Consider the following 26,678-nt stretch of genomic DNA (forward strand, 5'->3'; position numbering starts at 1 on the left):
CTGCCACCCACTTGTTGCCCACTGCTGTGACATCCTCATCTGGCTTCCCCTCCCACAGGGTTTTTGAGTGTTTTGCCACCTGGCACACCACCATCTTCTTCTTCTCAGGTGGTGTGTTGTCCCACGGGGAGGTCTTGGGGGTGCCAACCAGCCCAGGGCACTTGGCCTGCTTGCCACTCGATTTGCCTGATCTGGGCACCACCCAGCAGGAGACAATGCCTGGCAGCAGCAGCAAGCAGGTCAAAACCACCCAGGGCTGCCTCTGCAGGGCCTCCTCCACCAGTTGGGCCATGCGGGGCAGATGTCACTGGGGGGCAGCTGGGGGGCTGGCCAGGGGACTCAGCAGCAGGATCCACAGGGGGCTCAGCAGGGGACTCTCTGGGGGACCCTTCAGGGGATGCTTCTGAGGACCCTCTGGAAGACTCTCCATAGGGGTTTCCATTGGAGTCTCCTCTGAACTATCTATGGGACTCTCTGGAGGACTCCCCTTTGAAGTCTACATAGGACTCTCCTGAGAAGGCTCCATGGGACTCTCTGGCAGCCAGGTGGGGAGGACCGCTGCCACCCCGCCCTGCTTCCTCCTGGGTCCAGCAAGGAGGACGTCACCACCACCCCCGCCCAGGAGAGGTCAGCATCCCCCAGCATCACTGCTGCCACTCAATCCTTGGGGCAGTTGCCCTCCGCCCCATACTTGGGGAGGTCAGGGAGTTCATGGACAAAGGCTGTCAAGCTGGGGCTGTTGGGGACGTCGGGGACAGTGTCCATGCCATCCACGGTGTTGAGCCAGGCGAGCATATCGTTGATGTTGGTGCCACCTCCCTTCTGAGGAAAGGCCTCAGCAAAGCTGTCTGGCCCCTGCTCAGACAGGTCCATGGGATTCTCCAGGGCCACTAGGGTGGCCACCGCTGCTGAGAAAGCAAACAAAGCCAACCCAAACCCAGGGCTTTCCTCAGTCTGGGCCGCTTGCAGGCTCTGCCACCCCCAAACCTCACCTTTGGGCTTCATCGTGGTTCTGCTGGTTAGCGGAGCCAGGGCGGGCTGGTGATGGGGACACTGTCCTCAATGGCCACCGCATCCTTGTTGGAGGCCTGCAATGGCTTCTGGGTGCTGCCAGGCAGGGTGTGGAGCAATGCTGAGCCGGGGGGCAGCAGGGTGGCAGGGGGCTGGGGCAGGCAGGAACATGCAGTGGGCAGGAGCCCATGGGGTATAGGGGCTCCCCTGGGCCATGGTCCACTGCCCCGGCCCCATCAGCTGGTGGGGTACCAGTGTCTCTGTCACCACCTGCTGTCCCCAGCCATAGGTGGGGGACAGGGAGCAGCCACATGGGGGAGCTGCTCCCCCACTGCTCCCCACTGCTCCCCACTGCATCCCTGTGGGGAGGCTGCACCACAAGGGGGAGCTGCACCCGGCAGGGGAGCTGCACCACCTGCCCCGGGGCCCCCAGGGGCCCTGGCACCCCATGCCACTCAGTGGCCTGGGCCAGCTGGTAGGTGATGGTGTGGAGCTGGGCAGGCTCACAGGACACTGGCAGCCCTGGGACAGAGGCAGCACGCCGGCAGTGACTGGTGGCAGCACGGCTGGGGCAGTGAAGCTCACTCTGGGCACCTCTGATGCCATCAGCAGCTGGAGAGGGAACCTCTCTACTGGGGGAAGCGAAAAGGGGTGATGGGGGTGAGATGTTGGCGGGCAGAGCTGGCTGGGGCTGCACCTGGAGGGCAGGAGCACCAGGAGGAGCAGGAGCCTGCTGCTGTACCTGCCATGGCAGTTGGTCAGGGTGGGGTTTGTTTGGGGCAAACAGTGTTCTGGGGGGTCCATCCCCATGGCGATCATTCTGCCAGCACCTGCTTCAGCCAGCCTTGTGCGAGGGTTTAATTTTTCATACCACAACAACTTCCCATCCAATGATTTCCCACCCTACTGTCCTCAGTGATGGTCTCCCATCCCCACCATGGTTTCCCATCCCAACAGCTTCCCATCCCAACGATGACTTCCCATCCTGATGATGATTTCCCATCTCAACGATGATTTCTCAGCCCCGTGACGGTTTCCTATCCCAACTGTCTCCCATCCACACAATTTCCCATCCCAAGCATGATTTGGGGGGGGAGGTGAATTTCCTTTCCAAAGGGAAGGGATGGGGCCAGCTCCAGTGGCCCTGTGATGCTGACATGTGTGTGCTGCCCCATCCTGCCCCGGTGGTGGAGATCGGCAAGGTTGGGGCACTTCTGGGTTGTTTTTATCCTCCCCCTCTCTGCCCCAGGGCGGCAACTGCTGCTCCCAACTGTGGTGGAACCAGTGCCGGTGCCGGTACCAGTACCATGCAGCCATGATGAGGAGCTGTCATGAAAATTTGGCAACTGGCCCATGCCAACCAAGGAGAGAGGCTGGGACACAAAGTATAGCATTACAAGAGGAATTCTTGCATTCTTGCGCATGAGGTGTCCAAAGAAGGGCAACGAAGCTGGTGAAGGGTCTAGAGCACAAGTCTTAAGAGGAGTGGCTGAGGGAACTGGGGTTGTTTGGCCTGGAGCAAAGGAGGTGGGGGGGAGACCTTATCGCTCTCTACAACTACCTGAAAGGAGGTTGTAGCGAGGTGGAGGTCGGTCTTTTCTCCCAAGTAACAAGTGATAGGACAAGAGGAAATGGCCTCAAGTTGCTCCAGGGGAGGTTTAGATTGGATATTAAGAACAATTTCATCACCAAAAGGGTTGTCAAGCACTGGGACAGGCTGCCCAGGGAAGTGGTTGGGTCACCGTCCCTGGAGGTATTTAAAAGCCGTGTAGATGTGGCACTTGGGGACATGGTTTAGTGGTGGACTTGGCAGTGCTGGGTTAACAGTTGGACTTCATGATATTAAAGGTCTTTTACAACCTAAACAATTCTATGATTCCATGATTCAAACTGGGGCACCCCAAGTGCAGTCTTACACAGGGTTCTTATACTTTTCAAGTGTTCAGGTCCAATACTATTTGACCAGTCACTACTTAACACACACACACAGGCTGCTGTTTTGCAAAGCAACTCTAATTCTGTGGCGTTGTCATCCATCTGCTTCTTTCTTGATCTAGACATCCCTGGAGTTGGTCTTGCTGCAGTTCCTTATCTCTGATGCCAGATAAGGGGAGGGTTTTGCAGAGGTGTCGGAGGGGCTGGGATGCTGGCGTGATCTGGGTAGTCCAGGGGTATCCTTTCTTCTTCAGGGTGGGGGCTGTCCTTCTCCTCCTTGCAATGAGCCAGGGTCCTTTAGTCATGCTGACTGATCCATCACTGTGCAGTATGCAATGTCAACTCGATGTATCTCTGTCTGTCTATCTTAAGAAACTTGGTCCAATTTCATACTCTCAAAGACAAATTGGTGGAGGTCCCTGGGAGGTACTTGTGGGGGTTGCTCATAGTGGGGTGGGGGATGTGGGTACTGAGGGCGATGGAAGCAGCGTGGGGTGGGGATGCTGTTCCTGGGGATGCTGGTACCAACCTGAGGTGGGGGGCTGAGGCAGGCGAGGGTCCCTGGGCCAGGGCGGGGGCAGTGCTGTTGGTTCACCTCCATTTGAGTTGAAGGCCTCTGATACCACCTTGGCCAAATGAGAAGTTCAGTTTCTGGGCATGTTTGTCATGCTGCAGTGCTTTGCCCCAGTCTCAAGTCATCGGTCAGTCCTGGAAACTCTCAGCTGAACAGCCCCATAGCAGGGAAGGCCTGAGTGCGTTCTGGTTTGGCTCGGTGTAACTTGTGTGACAGTCTGCATCTGCCTTTGCTCATTGCCTGCGTCCTTCTCTTTGAAAGGATGATCTTTGGGAGGTTCTGCAGCACACACCTCCTCCCTCCATCAACCTGTCGCAGCACACCTGCGTTTAATGCCTGCTGTTCCACATCCTTTCCGCTCAGAGTTGCGATCAGAACCTTCACCCGGAGGAGAGATGTTCACCTTGTGACCTCATGAGGAAAATCCAAGAGCAAAAGGAAGAACTAGGCCTGATGGTGGACCTGACGTCCAGAACTCGCTACTAGGGGCCAGAGATCAGTCCTGGTCTTGCTGTCAGGGAAGCGAAGCTCTGTGACATTCACGTGCCCCTTCCTGGGGAGCGCCGGTGGGGCCATGCCGGGAGTCTGTCCCTGGCGCAGGGAAGTGTCGTGGGGCAGCAGGCGTGTGTCCTTCCCTGCAGGGTCTGCCAGTGCAAGGCGTACGCCGGCGGTTAGCGAGAGCTGCAGGGAGCCTTCCCCTGTGCCCCGGCTCAGCCGGGCTCTGGGAGCATCCCCGGTGGATGCTCAGACCCCGAAGGAGGCCGAGGAAGAGACGTCGCAGGGATCACGAGCCCTTGACAGGAGCTCCTGGGGCGCAGGGCGTGCCGCCGCACCGGGCAGACCCCCAGCCTGGAGCATGAGCACCGTGACGCGGGATGTGTCTTCTCCGATCCCGCAGAGCTGCGGAGGGAGAAGCTCATCGGGGGGTCGAGGAGGAGCCCACATCTCGCCTGCCCGTGCGCGTCAAAGGCTTCCCCCGCACTGACGGTGCGACACCGATAGGCTTCCCCCTCCCGCCTGGGTGCAGCACAGACTCACTTCCCCCGAGCTTCGCGTTACGACACTGAAAGGCTTCCCCCGTGCTGCCGCGGTGCAGCACAGAAAGGCTTCCCCCGTGCTGCCTCGGTGCAGCACAGAAAGGCTTCCCCCAGGGGCCAGGACCAACTTCTGCGTGTGCTCCACCACCTCACCCTCAACAGAGCCCAGCCCCGAAAAGGACAACCGCCACCTCGGGTTCCCACACAAAAGCTGCCAGCACCGAAAGCTGTAGCTGGTTTTCACTGTCCCTTGGAACTGCATTCGCTGCCGCACAGACATTCACGCTCTGCACTTGCTTAGCTTCATCAGGGTGCAACACTGTGTATCTCACTGTCAAAGAGCCCGGCTGCCAAATGCGAAACGTCCAGCGATTGCACCCACACGAAAGCTGCCAGCACTGAAAGCTGTTGCTGGCCCTCCCCTTCCCTTGGCAGCGCATTCACAGCCCCACCAACACTGAGGCTCTGCGCTTGATCTGGCACCTCACCCTCACCGTTCCTAGAGCCTAGTGACTGGTAACAGCAGAGGAGGAGAAGGCTGAGGTACTCAAAAAATTTTTGCCTCAGTCCTCACTGACAACCTCTCTTCCCACACCTCTCAAGTGGATGAACCGCAAGGCAGGGACGAGGGAGCAAAGTCCCCCTGTACAAGAAGATCAGGTTCGAGACCACCCGAGGAACCTGAACATACGTAAGTCTATGGGAACCCAATGAGATGCATCCCAGAGACCTGAGGGAATTGGCTGATGGAGTTGCCAAGCCACTCTCCATGGTATTTGAAAAGTCACGGCAGTCAGGCAAAGTCCCCGGTGACTGGAAAAAGGGAAATGTTGCATCCATTTCTAAAAAGGGTAGAAAGGAGGAGCCTGGGAACTACCGACCTGTCAGTCTCACCTCTGTGCCTGGGAAGAGCATGGAACAGATCCTCCTCGAAGCTGTGCTAAGGCACATGGAGGACAGGGACGTGATTCAACACAGCCAGCATGGCTTCACCATGGGCAAGTCCTGCCTGACCAACCTGGTGGCCTTCTCTGATGGAGTGACTACATCAGTGGACAAGGGGAGAGCTAGGATGTCATCTATCTGGACTTCTGTAAGGCCTTTGACATGGTCCCCCACAACATCCTTCTCTCTACATTGGAGAGATGGGTTTGATGGGTGGACTATTCGGTGCCTAAGGAACTGGCTGGATGGCCATGGACTCCAGAGAGTAGTGGTCAACGGCTCAATGTCCGGATGGAGATCAGGGATGAGCGGTGTCCCTCAGGGGGGGTCCGTACTGGGACCAGTACTGTTTAGTATCTTCATCAACGACATAGTGGGATCGAGTGCACCCTCAGCAAGTTTGGAGACGACGCCAAGCTGAGTGGTGCGGTTGACACGCCTGAGGGACGGGATGCCATCCAGAGGGACCTGGGCAAGCTGGAGAAGTGGGCCCATGTGAACCTCATGAGGGTCAACAAGGCCAAGTGCAAGGTCCTGCATTTGGGTCAGGGCAACCCCCAGTATCAATGCAGGCTGGGGGATGAAGGGATTGAGAGCAGCCCTGAGAAGAAGGACTTGGGGGTACTGGTGGATGAAAAGCTGGACATGAGCTAGCAATGTGCGCTTGCAGCCCAGAAAGCCAACCGTAGCCTGGGCTGCATCAAAAGCAGCGTGGCCAGCAGGTCGAGGGAGGGCATTCTGCCCCTCTGCTGCACTCTGGTGAGACCCAACCCGGAGTACTGCATCCAGCTCCGGGGTCCTCAGCACAGGAAAGACATGGACCTGTTGGAGCGGGTCCGGAGGAGGCCACAAAAATGATCAGAGGGATGGAACAGCTCTGCTGTGAGGAAAGGCCGAGAGAGTTGGGCGTGTTCAGCCTGGAGAAGAGAAGGCTCCAGGGAGACCCTATTGTGGCCTTTCAATACTTAAAGGGGGCTGATAAGAAAGATGGGGACAGACATTTTAGTAGGGCCTGTAGTGATAGGACAAGGGGCGATGGTTTTAAACTAAAGGAGGGGAGATTCAGAGTAGATACACAGAAGAACATTTTTACGTTGAGGGTGGTGGAACATTTGAGGTCAGACTGGACAGGGGGGCTCTGATCAACCTGATCCAGTGGAAGATGTCCCTGCTCATGGCAGGGGGGTTGGACCAGGGGACCTTTAAAGGTCCCTTCCAACCCATGCCAGAACCCAGCTCCAAAACGGACCCCACCACACAGTGCAAGGGGGATACGGGGTGGTGCAGCTCTGGGTGCAGGCGCAGGGCTGTAGCTCTCAGCACAGGCAGAGGTGCAGGTAGCAGGGTGCAGCTCCCGGCACAGGCAGTTTCAGGCAGGGAGGGTGCAGCTCCAGCTGCAGGCAGCAGGTACAGGCAGCAGTGTCACTGCAGGCACTGTGGGTGCACCCCACAGGGGGACAGGCTCTGCCTTGCTGGACCCACAGGGTACTGGAGTCTGCCCCCACCCAGGCACCCTCAAACTGGAAGCACTAGGATCATCCTAGAGCTGGGGACCCTTAACTGGGAGCACCAACCATCCCACCCCAAACTGGCCCTGTGCCAAACCAGGAATCTTTACAGAGCTGGGCACCCCCAAACTGGGTTACTTGAACTGGAGCACTGGGATCCTCCCAGTCCTGAAGTCTCCCTCACCAGGACCACTGGGGTCCCCATGTTCCCAGCACAGCCCAGACCAGCAGTCCCCAATGGCACCTGTTGACAGACCCACAAAGCACCCTTGGGTTGGGGCCACCACCCCTCCATGCCAGGGCGGGGGGGGGGGGGTGTTACAGCCCCACAGCAGCAGGGAGGCAGTCCCTTCCCAATTTGCAGCATCGAGGCCCCCAGGGATCAGCTGTGACAGGACCAGCTGCCTGCACCTGTTCACTCTGGACCCTACTGAGGACCTGGTATAGCCACACTGCAGGGGTCCTCATGACCCCCCAGCACTCCCCTCCATCCTCCCCCACCAGCCCCCCAGCACCCCCCTCCATCCTCCTCCACCAGCCCCACACACCACCCACCCCAGTAAGGGGGAGAGAAGGGGCTAACTGTGGTTTAACTCGTTTTATTTAGACTCAAAGGTAACTGCGGCCCAGCTGGACCGTGCACATAGGGCTGAGACCCAGTAGAAATGCAGCAGTAAGTCAGGAGCGGGGTGGGACAGGGTGAGCTGCAGCAGGGCACGGTGCCTGGGCTGCCGAAGGAATGGTCAGTTGTTAAGGAGAGGGTTTATGAGAGCTGCCCGCAGTCAGTAATGGTGATCTTCTTGCTCGTTTTGCCATCTTTGGAGCCACAGCGCTCCATGGCCTCCACCACGTTCATCCCCTCCTTGACGCGGCCAAAGACGACATGCTTGCCATCCAACCTGCAGGAGAAGCACCGGTCACAGCTGGGGCCTGCTGTCCCCACGCAGGGACCTGGGCAGAAGGCCCAGTATGTCACCTCCCCACTGGAGTGGGTGCCAGAGACCCCCAAGCTTGCCCTCCCACAGCCCCAACTCACCATTCGGTCTTGGCAGTGCAGATAAAGAACTGGGAGCCGTTCGTGTTGGGGCCGGCGTTGGCCATGGACAGGATGCCAGGGCCCGTGTGCTTCAGGATGAAGTTCTCATCGGGGAACTTCTCCCCATAGATGGATTTGCCGCCAGTGCCATTGTGGCGTGTAAAGTCGCCACCCTGCAAAGAAGCAGCGTTTCAGGTCACAGGCGCAGGAGAACACTCTCGAACTAGGCACAGCGGCCCTGCAGAGGCTGCAGGCAGGAGGCAGAGCTGCGTTCCCACCCCAAATCTGCCAGCACCCAAGTCCAAAACCAACACAAGCACCAGATCTCCTCACCCGCCCACCTCCCTGCTGTGGTGGGAGCACCACGCACCTGGCACATGAACCCAGGAATGATTCTGTGGAAGCAGGACCCCTTGTAGCCGAATCCCTTCTCACCAGTGCTCAGGGCACGGAAGTTTTCTGCAAAGAGAAAAGGAAAAACCACCATGAACAGCTCATTTTATCCACAGTCAGGGAGAGCGCACAGGAGCTTGGTGCAGCTGCAGCGTGGCCGGTGCTGCTTTACTAACCTGCTGTCTTGGGGACCTTGTCTGCAAACAGCTGCAAAAAGAGGAGAGGCTGTTAGTCAGGTTGGGGTGAGACCGGCTGCCCCCCTCGGGGGGCACCCCCAGCCCGCAGGGATCCTCCCCTCGCTGCTCAGAGCCCGGGGACCCCCTCCAGGAGGTGCATCCAGGCCGTGACTGCGGCTGCAGAGCATTCCCCACCTCACGCTTTCATCTGGAAACTCTGAACTAACAGACATGGCATCCAAATGAGTTTAAATACGCCGCATGCCTCACCAGCGGGGCAGATGCGCATTCGTTCCGCCGGCTGAGATTTAAATTAAAAACCTATTCGACTCCAGCATTCCCAGGCAGAGCGCACGCCGCCTCCCAATGACTCCAGGAGGATTTCGGGCAGGCAGCAGCCATCTACACGGCGAGGCGCTGCCGGGCGGGAGCGCGCTGCCCGCGGGCTCTGCGACAGCCGCAGCGCAGCAATTCCTGGAGCGCAGTCCCGGCCATACCGGAGATGCTTCACCCCCCCCGGGTGCCCGCTTCGCAGGGCGCTAAATGCTTTCCTTTCGCAGTGACAATCCCCCGGCCATCGCTTTGCCACCGCTCTCGCTCCCCGCCGGCCTTCCGAGACCCGGGAGAGGTCGGGCGCCCGAGGAGCATCTCCCCGGGGGGCGCTGCTCCGATGCACCAGGCGGCTCCGGGGGCTGCTGCCGCCCGCCGAGGGGCGGCCCCGCTCCGGGGGGACTGGGACAAAATGGCGGCGCGGGCAGCCGCGGCCCCGATCCCGCAGCAGGGGAAGCTGCGGCGGCCGCCCCCCCCTCCCCGGGGCGGAGCGGAGCCTCCCGGCGAGGCAGGGCAGCCTCGGCAGAAATGCGGGCTGGCGACGAGGCCACCGGGGGCAGGTGCGGAGGGCCGGGGCGCCAGCCGGCTGAGCGGCAGGGAACGCGTTTCGGCGGGCCGGGAGCTGCCGGGCGGCGGCACGCCCTGGGCTGGCACCGCGCCGCCGCTTCCCAGCCGAGCCGAGCCGAGCCGCATCCTCCACCCCGCTCAGCCAGCGGCGGGGCCGGTGGCTGCGCCGGGTCCTTTGTTCGCTCCCCGACGCTGGCGGCACCGGGCAGCCCGGGGCGCCGCTCCCCGCCCCGCCCCCCCCCTCCCGCCCTTACCGAGCGCGGGAGCCGCGGCCACGTGGAGGCGGCGCGGGCCCCCCGCCGCCCCCCCACCCCCGGCCGCGCAGGCGCGATGCCCCCGCCCTCCCCCGAAACGGCCCCGGTGAGGAAATGGCGGCGGTGCCGCCGCCCCCTCCCCAGCCCACCCCCCACCTCGAAGGTGACGCGGCCCAGGGGCTCGCCGTTGGCGGCGATGTCGAAGAAGACGACGGGGTTGGCCATGGCGGGGCGGGAGCGGGGCTACGGCAGCGGCGACGGCTCCGTGCGGCGGGCGCGGCGCAGCAGGAGGAGAGGGGCTGCCCGCCGCCCCTTATATAGGGCCGGGGAGGGCCCGCCTCCCCCGAGGCGTCGGCCAACGGCCGCTGGCGTTGTGGTAGAGCGGCGGGGCGGGCGGCCAATCGGCGGCGCCGCGTTTGAAAGGGAGGGGGGGAAGCGGGGGCGGGGGCCGCGCGGGTCCGGCGGCTGGGCAGGGCGGGGCGCGCATGCGCGCTGCCGGCGGGGTGGGGGAGGCGGGGGATGGGGCCGGGATGGGGGCGGTGGGGGGGAGGGCGCCGGTGTGGGGTCGGGGCGCCGCGCCGCGCTACGAGCGAGCGACGTGGGGTGGGATGGGGCTAGAGCGTGGGCGGTGTGGGGCAGGGCCGGGGGGCTGTGGGGCGGCGGGGAGGTCAGCAGCAGCCCGGCGGTACGGGGCGTGCGGGGCCGGGAGCTGCGGCCTCTCTTTGGGGCGCCCTAGCCCCGGGCTGTGGGGCGGCCGAGCCCTGCCGTGGGTCCAGCCGGGCCCGGGCGAGCCCCGAGCCCCAGCCGGGCCCCGTTCCCGCCTTGGGGAAGCCGCAGAGCCGCCCCAGCCCCGGGCGAGGCCACCTCCCGCCACGCTGCTCGGGGCCTGCCGGCAGCGCTGCCCGTCCTGCCCGCGGTTAATGATTGACGGCGGCGGGCACGGTTCACCGCCCGGCCTGGCCGCGGCCGCCCTGGGAGGGGGCAGGATCCGTCCCGCCACCCAGGTGGGACCCCCTGCCCGCGGCGGTGCGGGGAGAGCGGGGTCCAGCCCCGCAGCAGGGTGACAAAGGACCGAGGGGGGGGACACACCCAGCCCAGCGACGCGCGTGACCCCGCCGAAACGAAATCCTTTAATAGCCAGCGATGAGGAGACGGTACAGGGAGCTCGGCGGCGGGGGGGCCGTGGGGCAGTCGGGGGCCGAGCCCCACACCCCGTGCTCCCCGGCCGGGCGCGTATGTTACAAGGGGAAGCAGCGTATGCACATTTATACAGGGGGCGCGGGCCGGCCCCGCAGCAACACACTTGCCTTTAAATAAGGGGTGGGGGTCTCGGGGGGGGGCGGGCAGTAGTGTTTCTACACTATGTACAGCCTTGTGCTTCTGGGGGGGCTGAGCCCGTCCGTCTGTCTGTCCCATCGCATCCCTTCAGGGGAAGCCCCTTCTTGGGGGGGGCGGCTCTGCGGCGGGCAGGGGCACGCCAGCGCTGCCCCCGGCCCCGTGGTGGGGTGGGGGGTCCGGTGGGGGGCGGGGGGTGAGGATGGCTCAGTTGTTCTCGAAGAGGGAGAGGAGGTCGTCGTTGCTGCTGCTGGGGAGGTCGGGGGGGCCCAGGTAGGAGAGCAGCTCGTCGGGGTTCGTCAGCTCGGGCAGGAGCTGGGGGCGGCAGCCGGTGACGACCGGGCCCCCCCCAGCCCCTCCCCCCCCACCCCGCGGCGGCCGGGGGCCCGACCCGGCCGCGGCCCCCCCGGCCGCCCCCCCCGGGGTACTCACGTCGAGGGCAGGCTCCGACCCGTCGCCCGTCCCGGCCATGCCGGGTGCCGGGGGGAAGGCGAGGTCGGCGGCGTGCGCCGGGCCGGGGGTCCCAGGGGGCCGTGCCGGTGCGCTCCGGTGGTGCAGCGGCTGTGCCGGCTGGCCGCCCGGGGGGTTGTGCAGCCCCGGCTGCACCGGGGTGGGACGGCTCCATCCGCCCGGCGGGGCAGCTGCGGGGGGGAGAGCGCGGGGTTGAGACCCTCCCTCCACCGGGTCCCCCCGCGGGGAGAGGGGGGGTCGGGGGGAGCCCCCCACCCGCACCCAGCTGACCTGTGCAGGGAGCGGGGGCGCGGGGGGCTTCTCAGGGGCCAGGAGGCCGCTGGGGATGTCGGACTGGTAGGAGATGGGGGGGGGTCCCGGCGCGAAGTCGCTCAGCGTCGGTGTGCCGGGGGCGCCGGGGGCGGGGAACGGCTCTGGGAAGCCCCCGGGTCCGGGAAAGCTGGAACCTGCGGGAGGAAAGGAGGCGATTGGGTGGGGGAGGGGACAACAGGGAGAGGGCCCATCCCCCGCGGGTGGGTGTGTGCGTGTCCCCCCCGTACCCGGGGTGCCGTAGTCGGCGGCAGCGCCCGCCGGTGGCGGCGGCAGAGCCGGGAAGGGCGCGGAGCCGGGCCCCAGGGCCGCGATCATCTCCATGATGTTGGGCAGCACCATGTGCGTGGGGCTGAGGGTCCGGCACCGCTTCAGCGCCGGCCCCTCCGGCTCCTCCTTGACGTGGACGTCGGGTTTGACCGGGACGGGTTTCCAGCTGCAGGTCGGGTCGATGGTGATCTCCTCGTGCTCCGAGCTGGGGGTGGCAGGGGGCTCAGGTTGGGGGGGGCCGGCTGCATGGCCCCCCGGGGGTGGCACAGTGCCGGCCAGGGACAGACAGACAGACAGAGTGGGGACGCTTACTTCTGGATGTAGATCAGAATGCCCAGCATGTACTGGTCCACCTCCAGCCCCTCCAGCAGGGCCGTCTTACTGCAGGCAGGGAGAGGCAGGGTGACGGCAGGGAAACCCCCCCGCAGGCAGGGAAACCCCCCCGCAGGCAGGGAAACCGAGGCACGGCCCCGCTGGGCCCCCACTCACTTGCAGACGGGACACCGCCACGTCCCCCTCTCGCAGTTGAGCTGCAGGTAGGACTCCAGGTCGAAGCACTGCGGGGGAGAGCGGCAGCTGAGCCGGCGGCGGGGGGGACACGGGGAGGACAACACCCCCCAGCCCCCTGCCACCACCACCCCTACCTGTATGTGCCGGCAGTCGTGGCCCCTGGCCGGGAGCTGAATCCTCCGGAAGGTGATGGGACACTTGAGGGACACCTTGATGGCCGTCTGCTCCACGCCGTCCTCGCCATTGGGCCCCGGGGTCCCCGGGATGGTCCCGCTGCTGAAGTTGCGCTTGACTGGGGGCGGGGAGGGGGGGGTGTGGGTGAGGGGCACCGAGGGGCAGAACTGGGATGCCGGGATGGGGGTGGCACCATGGTGGCATCTGGGCGGGGTGCCTCATCACCCCCACCATGCTGGAGCCCCTGGACCAGGGTGTCCCCCCCCACCATGCTGCAGCCCCCCCATCCCCCAGGACCCGGCGGGCCAGGGGTGCCGGGTGCGGCGCTCACTTTTGGTGATGCAGTGCTCGGCGGGGAGCAGGCGCTTCTTGATGAGACCCTGCAGCACCGAGCGCACCGAGGGCCGGTGAACCAGCTGCAGGACGAAGAGGTGGGACTGCGGAGAGACAGGGGGGCTAAGCCACGGCCTCAGCCGCCGTCCCCCCCGCCCCGGGACCGCCCCCGGTGACTCACGCAGCAGCAGGCGGTAACGGTGATCTGGATGGTGTTCCTGCCGGGCTGGCAGACGTGCTTCAGGTAGAGCGGCTTGTGGGAGGTCTTGTTGTCGCCACGCTCAATGGTGAGCGGCGTGGCGTTGACGCTCACCTGCACGGAGGCCGGCCAGTTGGTGTTCATCTGCCGGTCCTCGTGGTGGTAGCACTTGAACTGCAGCTCCAGGTCAGGCCTGGCGGGACGGGCAAGGTGTGGGCAGGGGGCGTGCCCACACGCGAGCCACCGTGCCGTGCACCACCGCACCATGCCAAGCCACGCTACGTACCATCACGACATACAGCACCGTGATAAGCCATGCTGGGTGCCACCACACCGCACGGCACCACGCCATGCCACGCCATGTACCGCCACGCATACAGCACCGCGCTGTGCCGAGGCATGCCGGGTACCAGTGTACTGTACAGCACCCCGCTGTGCTGGACCACGCCGTGTACTGCCATGCCAAACTATGCCACGTACCATGACACAATACGGCACTGTGCCAAGCCACGCCATGCCACACACCGCCACGCCACACGGCACTGCGCGGCGACAAGCCGCACCGTGTAGGGCTGCACCACACCATGGCGCGCAGCACCACGCCAAGCAGCACCATATGACGCTGTGCGGCACGCCACCGTGCCGCTCTGCGCCGCACCACGTGCGGTGCTGGACTGCGCTCCGCCACGCCGTGCCGCACGGCCCCCTGCCCCCCACCGCCCCCACCTCATCATGAGGGTCTTGTAGACAGAGTCGCGCAGCTGGAAGACGTGGTTGCTGACGGCCAGGTTGTGCTGCAGGCGGAAGGGCTCCAGCACCACGCCGTCCCGCACCGGGAAGGTCAGCCGCAGCTCCTCCCCGGGAGCCGGCCCTGCCGGGGACACGGTCAGCGGGGACCCCCATGCCCCGGCCCCGCCCCCGGCCCCACCCTGGAAAGCCCCACCCACTCACTAAGAACCCACCCTGCAGGAAGCCCCGCCCTGCAAAGAGGCCCCGCCCACTCCAGGACATCCCACCCCTACGCAGGAAGCCCATCCCGGTCAGGCCCCACCCCTACAGAGCCCCCTCCCACTATGCCAGAGGCCCCTCCCACTCTGGGAGGGCCCACCCCTATGCAAGAAGCCCCACCCACTATAGACGGCCACACCCCCATCCATGCAGGAAGCCCATCCCACTGAAAACCCCACCCACTATCCAAGAGGCCCCTCCCACTCCAGGATACCCCACCCCATGCGAGAAGCACCTCCCACTCCAGGAGGCCCCACCCTTACAGTGAAAGCCCCTCCCACCAAAGCAACCACTCCTCTAAGCCCCTCCCACTGAGGGCCCACCCTTTTTGCAAGCCCCTCCCACTACTCATAGTCCTGCCCCTTTCACAGGAAGCCCATCCCACTGCCTCAATCTGCCCTCTCATTGGATAGTGCCTGCGAGGCCACACCCCCCAGCCACACAACCGTAGCAGTGGCCAACGCCCCCTGTGCTTAAACCCCTCCCTTTTCTTAGAGTCCTCCCCAGGCACCCTGCCTTTAAAGGGGCAATGGCCCCGGGCTGGCGGCAGTGGGGCCCACTCTGAGGCCCTGGGGCGTGGGGGGGGTGTCTCTGCACTATGCCCCCTCCCCCCGGCAGCCCCCCCATCCCCAGCGGGGGTACCTACCCGAGGGGGACGGGTGCAGGGAGGTGACGCTGGGCTTCATGTCCGGTAGGAAGGGCGACTTGATGTCCTGACCCGGGGATGTGTAGGAGGGGATGCCGCTGCCCGGCGTCATGGGCGGCGTGGGGTTCCCGGCCAGCGGTGAGCTGGGGTACCCCGGCAGCGACCGGCCCGGCTGCGGAGGCACCGCGCACCCTCAGCGCCCGGCCGGGCCGGCATTGTCCCCCACCCCACCCGGTGCTGGGACTCACCCCATTGATGGCCGCCTGGCTGTAGGTGCTGAAGCCGGCGCTCTGCCCGTTGAACTGGTCAGCCGGCTGTGGGAAGAGGAAGGTCCCCGGGGGTTAGCACCAGGGGATGGCAGACACCTGCCCCCCCCCCACCCCGTGCCCACTGTCACCCCTCCGGTACCTTGTAATAGGGTCCGGCGTTGCCCGAGGCAGAGAGGTACTGGCCCATGCCCTGCTGCAGCCTGTGGCCAGGGTAGGAGGGGGATGGAGCGGAGGGCTGCGGGGTGCTGGGGGCGTACTGGGCACCGGTCGCAGCGTACTGCCCGCCCTGGAGGTACTGCTGCGCTGGGTATCCCTGCGGGGCCAGGGGGGTCAGCACCGGCGGGGGGGGCCGGTCCTGGCACACTGCGGCCCCTGCCGGCGCGGATGCTCACCTCGTTGGAGTACGCCCGCTTGAGGCCCTGGCGGGGGAGCTGCTGGCTCGGGGGGGGGCCAGCATAGGCATGCTGGGGCATCCGCTGCCCACCATAGAGGGGGCCGGCACCAGGCGCCCGTGCGGGGCTCATGCTTACAGGGGAAACGCCAGAAGGAGCCATGACACCCGCCATACCAGCTGGGCTCATGCCGGCGGGGCCGCGGGGTCCGGCGTGGGGCAGGAACTGGCTGCTGAAGGGCTGCCCCGCGCCCATCTGCAGTGGGGAGAGAGGGGGGTCACGGCAGGGCGGGGGGCAGCCGCCGGCTCCCTGGCTCTGCCGCGGCTGGGCTCTTACCGTGCCGTACTGGCTCAGCTCCTGGCTCTGCTTCTCCTGCAGTGCCGCCACCGTCGCTGTAGCCGTGGCCGTGGCTGTGGCGGCGGCGGCGGCCACGGCAGCGGCAGCAGCTGCCTGGGTGAAGTCGGCGGGGGGCCGGCCGGCGTGCGAAGGGAGCCCCATTCCGCCGGGGCCGCCGGGGCTGCCGGCGTAGCTGGAGGACAGAGAGGTGGGGAAGGGGTGTGCGGCGGCCCCATGGCGGGGCGTGTGCCAGGACAGGGGGCACAGGGCCGGCCTTACCTGGCGGCGAAGCCCGGCCCACCGGGGTAGGCGCTGCGGCCATAGACGCCCGGCTGCACGTAGCCCTTCCCGGGGGCCCCCTCGGCGAAGGGCTGCTGCGGCAGGAACGGCGGCGAGCTCATGCCCGAGCCGGTGCCGGCCATGCCCGGCAGCAGCGGGGTGCTGGAGCTGCTCCCCCCGGGGCCCATGGGGCTGCCGAAAACCTGGGGGGCGGTGGGAGGGGGGCAGCGGGTCAGGCAGGGGCTCGCCATGCCCATTTGCGGGGGGGTCCCCGGGGTGGGGGACGAGGATGCTGCGGGTACCTGGCTCTGGGAGGTGTTGCTGACACCCCAGACGGTGGTTACCACGGAGAGGGATCCCGCCGGCTGATTGGTGCTCGGTTGCCAAGGAACAGCCTCGTATGCAAATGAACCATCACTAGAAAGAAAAACAAATTAATTAAGACGAAGGACAGAGGGGGACGGAGGCCACGGGCCGGGGCGGCAGCGGGTGCAGCCCCGGGGCTCACCCGTGGGGCGTGGGCGGCAGGGAGGGTTTCATGGGGTTCATGGAGTTCATCGGCGGCGGGCGGGCGCAGGCTGGGTCTTCCGAGGCCGCGGTGGGCGCTGCGGGACGGCGTCACCGTCACCGGGGCTGCGGGAGGGAGAGGAAACGGCGGGTGAGGGGGCGGCCACCCCCGGGAGGGGCCGGGGAGCCCGAGGCCGCGGGGGGGGGAGGGAGCCCGGAGCCTGCACGGCCCCCCCCGGCCTCCGGCACCGGGACTTGGCGTCCGGCCCGGGCCTGGCACGGGGAGCCGGCCGGCACGCGCCCGCCCCCGCCGTGGGGCAGGGGGGGGTGTCCGTGGCCCCCCGGGAAGCCCCCCCCGTGCTGGCCCCGTCGCGGCCTCCCCCCCAAAATCCCCGCGGGCACACAGCCCTCCCGGGGCGGCGGGTGCCGTGGGCTTTCCCCCGCGCCTGCGGGTGGGGGGAACGGCGGGGACTTTCCGGGGCGAGAGCCGGGCGAGGGACGCGGCCCCCCCGGCATCGCCCCCCGCCCCCGGCCGGGAGCCGCCGGCGCCGCCCGGGGTATTTCCAGCCCGGCCCAGCAGCGGGGGGGGGGGGCCGGGGGGGTCACCCCGGCGCTTTCGGTTCCCTCCCGGCCCCGCGGGAGGGCAGCAGGGACGGGGCCACCACGGAGCGGGGCGGGGGGGGCCACCCGCTCCGAGCCGGGCCTGCCCCGGCCCCCAGGAGGTGCCACCGCGGGGCCGCCAGCCTGGGGCGCCCCTCGGCCGGCGGTGACAGCCCCCCCTCCCCCGGCCGCGGGCCCGGTGGCACCGCGGGGACAGGCCCCGGGGCCGGGCCGGGCCGGGCCGCCCCCCCCCGTTGCCATGGCAACCGCGCCCGCCGCCCCCGCGCACGGCGCCCGCGGGGGGGAGGGGGGGGGGCGGAGGGGCGCGGGGCCATTTTCAGCCGCGGCGCGGGGCTGTGCGCAGGGACCCGCCCGGCGCGGCGCTGCCCGTCCCTGCCCGTCCCTGCCCGCCCCGACGCTGCCCGCACTCACCGTCGCGAGCGGCCCAAAATGGCCCTGGCGGCGCCGGGCGCGCGCGGCTGCGCGGAAGCTGCGCGGGATTTTCAGCCCGCGCGCGGCCCCGGCTCCATGGCGGCGGCGGCGGCGGCGGCGGCGGCGGCGGCGGCGCGGGGAGGGGGGCGGGGCGGGGCGAACGGGGGCGGGGCGGGGCGGGGCGCGCGGGGCCGAGCCGGGCCGAGCCGAACCGGGCCGGGCCGAGCCGAGCCGAGCCCGCGCCGCCGCCGCCGCCGCCGCGCACAATGGGGCCGCGAGCTCATCAGTATGCACGGGCCGCCCCGCCCCGCCCCGCCAGGCGCGGGCAGCCGAGCACCGAGCGGGAGAGCGGGGGGAGCGTGCGGCTGTGCGGGGGGGGGGTAAAGGGCTGTGCCGGGGGCAGGGGGGGGGGGGGTTCGTGACACGGGGGGGGAGCGCGACCGTGTATGCGACAACCTGTGCGTGAGCCGGTGTGCAGGGCGATATGGTGTGACACGCGTGTGTGACAGCGTGACAGGCGCCCGTGACAGCAGGGGCGGGACCGAGGGCTGCGTGTGCGAGAGGGCACGCGTGTGCGTGGTGCGTGCGGGGACGCGGACCCCACGTGCGCCAGGGTGACCGTGCGACAGCGGACACGATGCGCGACCGGGTGTGCGACAGCACGACCACACCAACGCGGCCGTGCACAACCCTCGGAGAGGCTGCACACGCGTGTGCAAGCAGCCGTGGGTGCGCGACTGTGGGCGGCGAACGTCGCCCCTGTCTGCCGGCACCGCCCGCCCCACGCCGAAGGAGGACCCGGGTGGCCCCGGGCGGGCTCGGTGCTTGCTGGGGAAGGCCAACGCCAGCCCCGGCCGGGGGTCCCCCCCACCCAGGACCCCCCACGGGAGGACGCAGCACCCAGCACGGGCCGAGCGGCTCCAGGGGCAGCGGGGGCTCGAGGCCAGGGTGCCGGTCCCCAGGGTGGGGCAAACCAGGCCCTGCCGGTGCCCTGGAAGCTGGGGGGGGTTGGGGGGGGGGGCAGCACCCCCAGCCCTGTCTGGGCCCTGCCGGGGGGAGGGGGAGGCCACCCCACCTCGCTCCTCTGAGAGAGGCAGCAGCTGCAAGGGCAAGTGCGACGCCGGACTGGGAGGAACTGGGAGGTGGCTGGACCCGGTCCGCTGGAGGCCCCCAGAGAAGAGCCCCGGGGCCCAGCCCCTGCCGGGGGGCGGGGGGCTGAGGGTCTCGCCCGCCATGGCTGGGGGGGCACTTCCCGGCCCCTGTCACCCGCCAGGGTGGCTGCACCAACGCTGGCCCCGGCGCGAGCCAGACAAGGACTCCAGGCGCCTGCATGGGGTTTTACAAGGTCTGTAGTTAAGAAGGGAGGGGGGAGGCGAGCGAGGGACAGACAGATGGATAGACAGACGGACGGGAGCATGCTGCCGCCGCCGGGCTGGCGCTTAGGCCAGGTCCTTGAAGGCGTCGAGGTTGAAGGCCGTGTCGAGGAGCCGCTGCAGCTCCGTCAGGTGGGTTTTCTTGTTGCCGGTAGCGGGGGCAGCTGCCGGCTCCCGCCCCGCGTACCTGCGGGGGGAGAAGGCAGGGGGTGAGGGGGTGTCTGCACCCCCCAGACGCCCGCCCCAGCATCACGGCCACCCCCCCGAGTCCCTACCAGACGGGCTTGGCGCGGTTGATGGTGGTGCGGAGCCGGGGTTTGACGTAGTCGTAGTAGCCCTGGTTCTTGTGCTCCTCCTGGCACCACACCAGCTCGGCGGCCGGGTACTTCTCGGCTTCCCGCTGGAGGAGGTCAAAGGGGAACGGGGAGAGCTGCGGGGGACAGGGAGCGGCGTCACGGGGGTCACGGCACCCCCAGCCGGTGGGCTTGGAGGCAGCCGAACCCTGCTCACCTGCTCCACCCTGGTGATGGCCACGTCGGCCTCCATCTGCCGGGCCTTGCGCTCGCGGGTCAGGTCATAGTAGACCTTGCCGGTGCAGAACAGCACCCGCTTCACCTGCTCGGGGCTCTGGGCCGCGGGGCCGCCGTCGGGGATGACGCGGAGGAAGTGGGTGCCTGCCAAGAGAGAGGACAGCGCTGTCAGCCGCAGCAGCCCAGGGCACCGCACTGGCAGCTGCCTGCACCCGCATCCCACGCCAGCCCTTCCTGGGACCCCAGCCTGGGCAGGCAAACCCGAGAGGCAGAGCCAGACCAGCTGGTACTGGGTCCGGCTCCCAGTACAAACCATCACGGCTCCGTGAGACTCGGGGCTGCCAAACCCCGGCCATGCCACTCCAGCAGGAAGCGGCTGCCGCTGGAGGAAGCACCACGGCAAAGCCTGGAAAGCCGAGTCACGTCTCCCCAGCGTGCCACGCTCGGCACTAACGAGGGGTGGCTCCGATTTGCTGGGTAGATAGCCACAGCCGGCACACCCCAGCCGCAGGGGAGGCAAGCACGCCACCTCAGCGCTGGAGGGGAGCGGGGAGGGAGGAAGGCAGCCTGCGTGCCGCACCGGTGCAGAGCTCCCCGCGCGGGCTGTCTGCGATGCCCCGCTGCCAGTGGCGTCAGCCTCGCTCGGCCGCTCTTCGGCACGGGGAGGCTGCTGCCAGGCGGACTTTACCCGAGGCGGCGGGCTCCTGCCCTTCACCCTTCATCTCACAGAGCGGCACAGGGGGGAAACAGACACCTCCGCGTCGCTCGTACCTGGCAGCATGTCGTCAAAGCTGGAGCGGGCTTCGGGGTGGCGCAGCAGCGACTTTGGAGTGAAGATTATCAGCTGGAGGGGGAGAGAAGAGGCAGAGCAAGGGGGTCAGCCTTGCCAGAAACACCCCGCTGCAAGCAAAGGCCGGAGCGCTGACCTGCCTGTCCTGCCTGCCCTCCCCTGCCTGAGCACAGGAGCAGCCGCGAGAGATTTGCTCCTCGCTCAGCTGCCGTGCTCTGCCAGATAGGGCACCGGTTTCCAACAGCACCGGCTTCCCAGTCTGGGTTTCCCCTGAGGAAGAGGCTGAGGTGATGCCAGGGACCTGCCCGCCCCATGGCCGGAGCGGAAGGCAAGTGGCTGAACCGGGTTATTTAACTGATGCCTGCCGGCCCCAACGTCTCTGAGCTCCCCGTGGAGCGCAGGAAGGAGTTGCAGCCACCCCAGCCTGCATGAGCCGGCCAGCAGCACATCATGTACCGAACCAACCCCGAGCGCCAAGAGGTCCCTGGCCTGGGCAGAGGCAAACTGCCCATGTTTGCTGCCGAGGTGCAAGAACAAGCCCGGCCCAAGTCCCGTCCTCAGGCTTGGCAGGGACACGGGGCTGCCCTGCCTTGGCACCGAGCCGGGCGCGGAGCTGCCGGCACTGACCGGTTTGCGGAAGGGCAGGAGGATCTGGCGCCGGAGGACGTGGAAGAAGTTGGCTGGAGTGGAGCAGTTCACGACGATCCAGTTGCAGTCGTAGAGCTGGCGCACGTCGAAGTCGTCCAGTTTCTGCCTCGGCGAGCGCGGTCAAGGGGATTTCAAGAAACACAAGGTGCCTCTTGGCCTCGCAGCTCCGGCAGTGGGGAGAAGAGTGGCACCCAGCCCTCCCTCCCTCCTCTCCCCCTCCAGGGCACACGGACACCTGGGAGAGGCTGCAGGTCTGTGCCCCCCACCTTGGGGCAGCCACGGGGGTGGCCAGCAGCCCCCTCCCATGCCACTTTTGGGGACACCTCTGCCTCATGCTGCGCGGCAGCCCCAAGGGCGGCGGAGGTGTAGCCTGGGCACCAGGTTCAGCCCCTTTCCCCAAACCCTCCCGGCTGCAGCATGAGCCCAGGGCGTCCCATGCCTCCTGCTACCAGCTCCGTGACACCCGCCCCAATCACAGCGTTGCGCTGAGCCCACCCAGCTGTTATTGCCCCCCTCCCCATTTCAAGGCAGCAGTCGGATCCAGGACACAGGAGGGCCGGGCTGAGCTCAGCGCAGCCGCCACTCACGGGGAAGACGTCGGGATCGTCATTGCACATCTGCAAGAATCGCTCCGGGCGGGCGGAGGAGTGCTCGGGACCCTGCAAGGACCAAGCAGGGGGGAGAGTGAGTGGGGGGGCGGGGGCAAGGCTGGCACGAGAAGCCTATGCCAGGCACGGCCACGCCGTGAGCAGTGCTACCTGCCGCTGCTGCCCTCGGCTCCGCTTCTGGTGCAGGCCAGGCAACAGGCACCCCTGGGTGCCCGTGAGCCGGCGGGGTCCTTACCATGCCCTCCATGCCGTGGGGAAGCAGCAGGACGATGCCGTTCTGCCTGACCCACTTGGCCTGCCCGGGACAGATGAACTGGTCGATTATGCACTGAGCGGTGTTGTGGAAGTCCCCGAATTGGGCTTCCCAAAGCACCAGGGCGTTGGGGCTTGCCATGGCAAAGCCCAGCTCGAATCCTGAGGGATGGGAGAGAAGCGAGGCGGTTATCCTCCTGGAGCGGCCTCACACCCCCGGGTGGTGGGCGCAGACCTCCTCGCTCACCGAGGACGCCGTACTCTGACAGAGAGCTGTTGCAGACAGTGTAAGGAGCCTGGTTGGGCCAGAGGTGGTTCATGGGGATACAGGTCCTCTTGTCCACGTTCTGATCGTGCAGGACGTGGTGGCGATGGCTGGAAGAGGGGAAAGCATTATTTCATCACCACCCTTCGGATCCCTGCTGGAAAGGCTGGAATCGCTTTTACGGCCACCAAAAGCACGGCTTTACCTGAATGTCCCCCTCTCAACGTCCTGGCCGCTCAGGCGGATGTGGATGCCCTCTTTGAGCAGGGAGCCGAATGCCATGTACTCTGCCAGGGCCCAGTCCACCGTCCGGTTCTTCACCATCTCCCCACGGGTCTTCAGAATACGGCTCAAACCTGCCGGGACAGAAGCCGGTTCATAGCCAGCATGGGAGGGAGCTCCAGCAACACTGTGTTTGTCCCACAACCTGCCTGCAGGCTGACAGACTGCAAATGCCCGGGGGCAGAGGAACGGATCCTCCTCTGCCAGAAGGATGAACCAGGGACAAGGAATCAGGACTGCAGGGAAGGATGAGCTCCAAAGAAGAGCTGCTTCTCAGTTCACTTCCCTTAACCACAGCTCCCTCGTGAACTAATTCTCGTAGACCCACAGAAGCGTTTGGGTTGGAAGGGACCTTCAAAGGTCAACTAGTCCAACCCCCCTGCCATGGGCAGGGACATCTTCCACTGGATCAGGTTGCTCAAAGCCCCCTCCAGCCTGACCTTGAACACTTCCAGGGATGGGGCATCCACTTCTCTGGGCAACCTGTTCCAGTGCCTCACCACCCTCCTTACGTCCAATCTAAACCTTTCCGTTTAAAACCCTCGCCCCTTGTCCTGTCACTACAGACCCTGGTAAAAAGTCTCTCTGCACCTTGCTTCTAATCCCCCTTTATAAACTGAAAGGCCACAGTAAGGTCTGCCTGGAGCCTTCTCTTCTGCAGGCTGAACACGCCCAACTCTCTCGGCCTTTCTGCACAGGAGAGCTGTTCCAGCCCTGGGATCATTTTCGTGGCCTCCTCTGGACCCACTCCCAAAGGTCCATGTCTTTCTTGCGCTGAGGACCCCAGAGCTGGATGCAGTGCTCCAGGTGGGGTCTCAGGAGACTGGAGTAGAGGGGCAGAATCCCTTCCCTCGACCTGCTGGCCACACATATCGAAGCACTGTAAGAGGTCCCTTCCTTCCAGGCCACGTTCCAGCCCTATCCCACATCTTCTCTGGAAAAAATTCCCAGTCTGGCATAGCTTCTGCAAGCTCCTACCTCCATGGATAGTGAAATCCTCCACCGGCACTGAGCTGGCCACTTGACCAATGTGCGTCAAGTCCTCTTCGTTCAGACCGGTGGAAGGGCAGGTCATGCTCCGAGGTTGGCCGTCCAGAGTGAAAAAACCTGCAGGAGGAGGAGCAGTCCACCGTGTTGTGGGAGCCATGCCCAGCTCAGGTCACAGGCACCGTTCAAGCAAGGGTGGGGACGCCGGGAGCGCAGAGTACCACCCCACCTCCCCACCATGGTGATTTACTAGAAGATAGCTGCCACAGCTCCAGAGAAGACAGGCTCTTTGCTCGGGACCTCCAAAATGTTGCTAGCGACCTACCAGGCCAGGGTGAGTCCAGCCAGTGCTTGATGTGCAAGATCTTTTCATCCTTGGATCTCGCATGGGCCTCCTCACAGATCTTGTCGTACTTGGCAATTTCCTCCTGAAAGGCAGGACCAGGAGGCAGAAAAGCATTAGTGAGGGGTCTCCAAACAAGGGTGCCGAGCCTGGGGTCCTCGGCGCGAGCTTGCAAGGGTGCTGGAGGGGAGCCCCAGGGTCGCGCAGCTCAGCCTTAGAGAGCAGAGCCACTGCTGGAGGCCCCGGTCCCCCAAGGGACGGCTCTGCTGCCATCCAAAGTGACAACTCGCATTCTACCCTAAAGATGCTGCAAAGCAGTACCGGGGCAAGGAAGAGCTGGCAGAGCTGCTGCCGCGCTTGCTGCCAGGACGGCAGAACCGGGGCAGGGGACCTGCCCCAGATACCCCCAGGCCACAGCGAGCCCGAGTGCTGCAGAGCCCCGCTCTCCCGTGGGTCCCTGCCGTGCCGCAGGAGCCCAGCGCCGTATGGCCTGTGCTGCACTGATCATGGGGCAATCCTTGAACTAGATGTTCCTGTGCCGTTCAGAGCTGGCACAGTCCAAGGACGAGCCTCGGCTCCTAACCCCGTCACTGCCAGGTCTGCAGCGCTCGCCCAACCCCAGCACAGCTCTGCCACCTTTAGGTGACAAGCACAAGCAGAAACAGGCCCAGTCACATCATTCACACCCAGGTCTGAACCAAACAAGTAGTTTTCCCCAGAGATGCTGCCCGCAGTTTTCCTCCCAGGCCCCAAGGGACAGTACCTCATACTCCGGCTGATTTACCACCCCCTGGGAAATCAGCAGCTCTGCGTATTTCTGCAGCACCGGCTTCTGTTTCCGGATCTGTTTGTACATCAGGGGTTGCGTGAACATGGGTTCATCCATCTCATTGTGACCGTTGCGCCTGTAACAAACCTGCCGGGAAGGGAAAGAGCCTTTGAAAGCAGCTGCTTGCAACCCATGGCTCCGAAAGCAGTCAGAGGTACCTGAGTCTCTGTGCTAGGAAGGGTCTGAAACAGCCCAGGAGGGACCCAAGTGTGTCCTCCCCAATGTGGGTGGCAAGGGCAGGCTCCATAAAGAGACAGTGTCGCCTCTCCAAGTGCTATTACAGCCTCATTGCCTTGCTTTACACCACCTCCTCCCTCCCCTCATGTCAAAAGGGCAAGACAAGCCCTGAAGAGAAACCTCAGCTTTCAGAAAATACACCCTGAGAGGTACCGGCGAGCACCCACAGCAGAGCCACAGCTTTAGGATAAAGCCTCATGCCACGTTTCTTACCAGATCCACCACCACGTCCTTATGGAAGGTGCTTCGCCACTCTGCTGCCACATTGCACACGTAGACAACGGCCTCTGGGTCGTCCGCGTTGACATGGAAAATGGGCGCATTCACCACGCGGGCGACATCGGTCGGGTACGGGGAGGAGCGGGCCATCCGGGGGTCTGTTGTGAAGCCGATCTATAGCAGGTGAGAGGGAACAGGATCAGCACAGTGGTAAGGAGCTGGAAAGCAGCACACGCAGCTTCAAGTACAGCTCGACTGCTGCGGCGGAGCTGGAGGTTCCATCACGGCTGCGCTGCTCAGCCGTAGCACAACCTGCCCATCTCCTGCGCCCCGGACACCGCAGCCCATCCCAGTCTCTGCACGTGAGCCATCATCCCACTGCACCTGCAGGGATGGGCTGGTCCCAGTGAAATGTCTCTGGTTTACACAGGGGCAGAACGGAGCAGCCCTGCGTAAACACACGCTGAGCATCAGGTTGCACCACCTCTGCACCAGGCTGGACTCAAAAGCTGCTACTATTGACCAGCTGGGTATAAAGTACCCCCTGCTGACCTCAGGATTATGGGTCATGCCAGGAGCATTGGCTGGGAAACAGCTACTGCCTGCTGCCAGCTACCAGCCAGACCTGAGCCTGCAGAGGCTGGTCTGCGAGGGACCCCACGGATGTAGGGGATTTGCTCCTCACCTGGTTGTTCACCACGACGTGGACGGTGCCGTGGGTGGTGTAGGAGGGCAGGTCACTCAAGTGGAACGTCTCATAGACGATGCCCTGCCCAGCGAAAGCAGCGTCTCCGTGCAGGAGGATGGACATCACCTGTGAGACATGAAGCCACGGCGGTCAGCAGGGGCTCTGCAGGGACGGCGGGCAGGGACGGCCATGAGGAACGGGCCCAAGTCTCATCCCTGTGAGCCTTTGGCATCCCAGAAAGGACACGGAGCAGCTCGTCAATGCATCCAGTGCTTTCTCAGGGGATCAGAGTGGAGCCAGCCATGGTTGGCGCAACCACCAGGAGAAGGCTGTGGCCACCAGTTTTCCCCCCAGGCAAGAGCGGCACGCTCAGGGCGCCTCAACAGGGCAGCGGGATGGCACCCGGCGCACAGCTGCTGGGAGGCAAGTCCCCTTCCCAAACACACACGTCCCAAAGCAAAGCCTTTTTCTAACTGGGGGATGACGAGAAAAATGCCCCTTTCCCCATGCTTTCACCCCAGAAGACCTTTGGGCAGGAGCCAGGCCGGGAGCTCGCGCCGGCTTCGGTGACATTATTCTGCTATCATACCCAGGGGCTGGCTGAGGACGCCGCCTGTCAGATGAGGACAGAGTTTGTCTATTTATACCCAGCCCTTGGGGTGTAGGAGGAAGGAAAGCACTTTTGATCTCACCCTTCTACTTCTTGGTGTTGGAGACAGACAATCAGACCGCAAATAACCCCCTCCCCACAGCCTGTTCCCCGCCTGCTCTCCCACCTGGGTGCGGAGAGC

The 26,678-nt window shown here is 65.5% G+C and overlaps 3 protein-coding genes across 6 annotated transcripts in view; all 3 read right to left on the reverse strand.

Moving 5' to 3' along the window:
• Nucleotides 1–7,593: 7,593 nt before the first annotated feature.
• On the reverse strand, nucleotides 7,594–10,080 carry PPIA (peptidylprolyl isomerase A). The gene is made up of 5 exons (XM_072846336.1): nucleotides 9,923–10,080; nucleotides 8,616–8,646; nucleotides 8,417–8,505; nucleotides 8,047–8,219; nucleotides 7,594–7,909 (listed from the first exon to the last, which is right to left on the reverse strand). The coding sequence occupies exons 1-5, from the start codon at nucleotides 9,989–9,991 to the stop codon at nucleotides 7,774–7,776; spliced, it is 498 nt and encodes a 165-aa protein (XP_072702437.1). The 5' UTR covers nucleotides 9,992–10,080; the 3' UTR covers nucleotides 7,594–7,773.
• Nucleotides 10,081–11,283: 1,203 nt separating this feature from the next.
• On the reverse strand, nucleotides 11,284–16,870 carry ZMIZ2 (zinc finger MIZ-type containing 2). The gene is given in 19 exon segments (XM_072846337.1): nucleotides 11,284–11,416; nucleotides 11,534–11,641; nucleotides 11,643–11,742; nucleotides 11,832–12,018; nucleotides 12,112–12,356; nucleotides 12,464–12,532; nucleotides 12,641–12,708; nucleotides 12,796–12,953; nucleotides 13,167–13,272; nucleotides 13,350–13,560; nucleotides 14,094–14,238; nucleotides 15,022–15,193; nucleotides 15,270–15,335; nucleotides 15,430–15,603; nucleotides 15,683–15,937; nucleotides 16,019–16,211; nucleotides 16,298–16,500; nucleotides 16,600–16,714; nucleotides 16,806–16,870. Coding segments are annotated over 19 exon segments (2,733 nt in total). The 5' UTR covers nucleotides 16,856–16,870; the 3' UTR covers nucleotides 11,284–11,308.
• A 2,297-nt stretch (nucleotides 16,871–19,167) lies between these two features.
• OGDH (oxoglutarate dehydrogenase) overlaps nucleotides 19,168–26,678 on the reverse strand; it is a 35,726-nt gene continuing 28,215 nt past the window's right edge. For all 4 annotated transcript variants that reach the window (XM_072846334.1, XM_072846332.1, XM_072846335.1 and 1 more), the window contains 14 exons: nucleotides 25,885–26,013; nucleotides 25,194–25,373; nucleotides 24,678–24,830; nucleotides 23,897–23,999; nucleotides 23,563–23,691; nucleotides 22,508–22,658; nucleotides 22,285–22,412; nucleotides 22,021–22,199; nucleotides 21,765–21,836; nucleotides 21,157–21,279; nucleotides 20,511–20,583; nucleotides 19,720–19,883; nucleotides 19,485–19,639; nucleotides 19,168–19,396 (listed from right to left, as the gene is read on the reverse strand). In XM_072846334.1, the coding sequence (XP_072702435.1) occupies nucleotides 19,276–19,396; nucleotides 19,485–19,639; nucleotides 19,720–19,883; nucleotides 20,511–20,583; nucleotides 21,157–21,279; nucleotides 21,765–21,836; nucleotides 22,021–22,199; nucleotides 22,285–22,412; nucleotides 22,508–22,658; nucleotides 23,563–23,691; nucleotides 23,897–23,999; nucleotides 24,678–24,830; nucleotides 25,194–25,373; nucleotides 25,885–26,013 (1,860 nt within the window). In that variant the 3' untranslated portion in view covers nucleotides 19,168–19,275. The remainder of the gene's footprint in view (nucleotides 19,397–19,484; nucleotides 19,640–19,719; nucleotides 19,884–20,510; nucleotides 20,584–21,156; nucleotides 21,280–21,764; nucleotides 21,837–22,020; nucleotides 22,200–22,284; nucleotides 22,413–22,507; nucleotides 22,659–23,562; nucleotides 23,692–23,896; nucleotides 24,000–24,677; nucleotides 24,831–25,193; nucleotides 25,374–25,884; nucleotides 26,014–26,678) is intronic.

Source organism: Ciconia boyciana, chromosome 25 (genome assembly GCF_034638445.1).
Source record: "Ciconia boyciana chromosome 25, ASM3463844v1, whole genome shotgun sequence".
NCBI lineage: Eukaryota > Metazoa > Chordata > Aves > Ciconiiformes > Ciconiidae > Ciconia > Ciconia boyciana.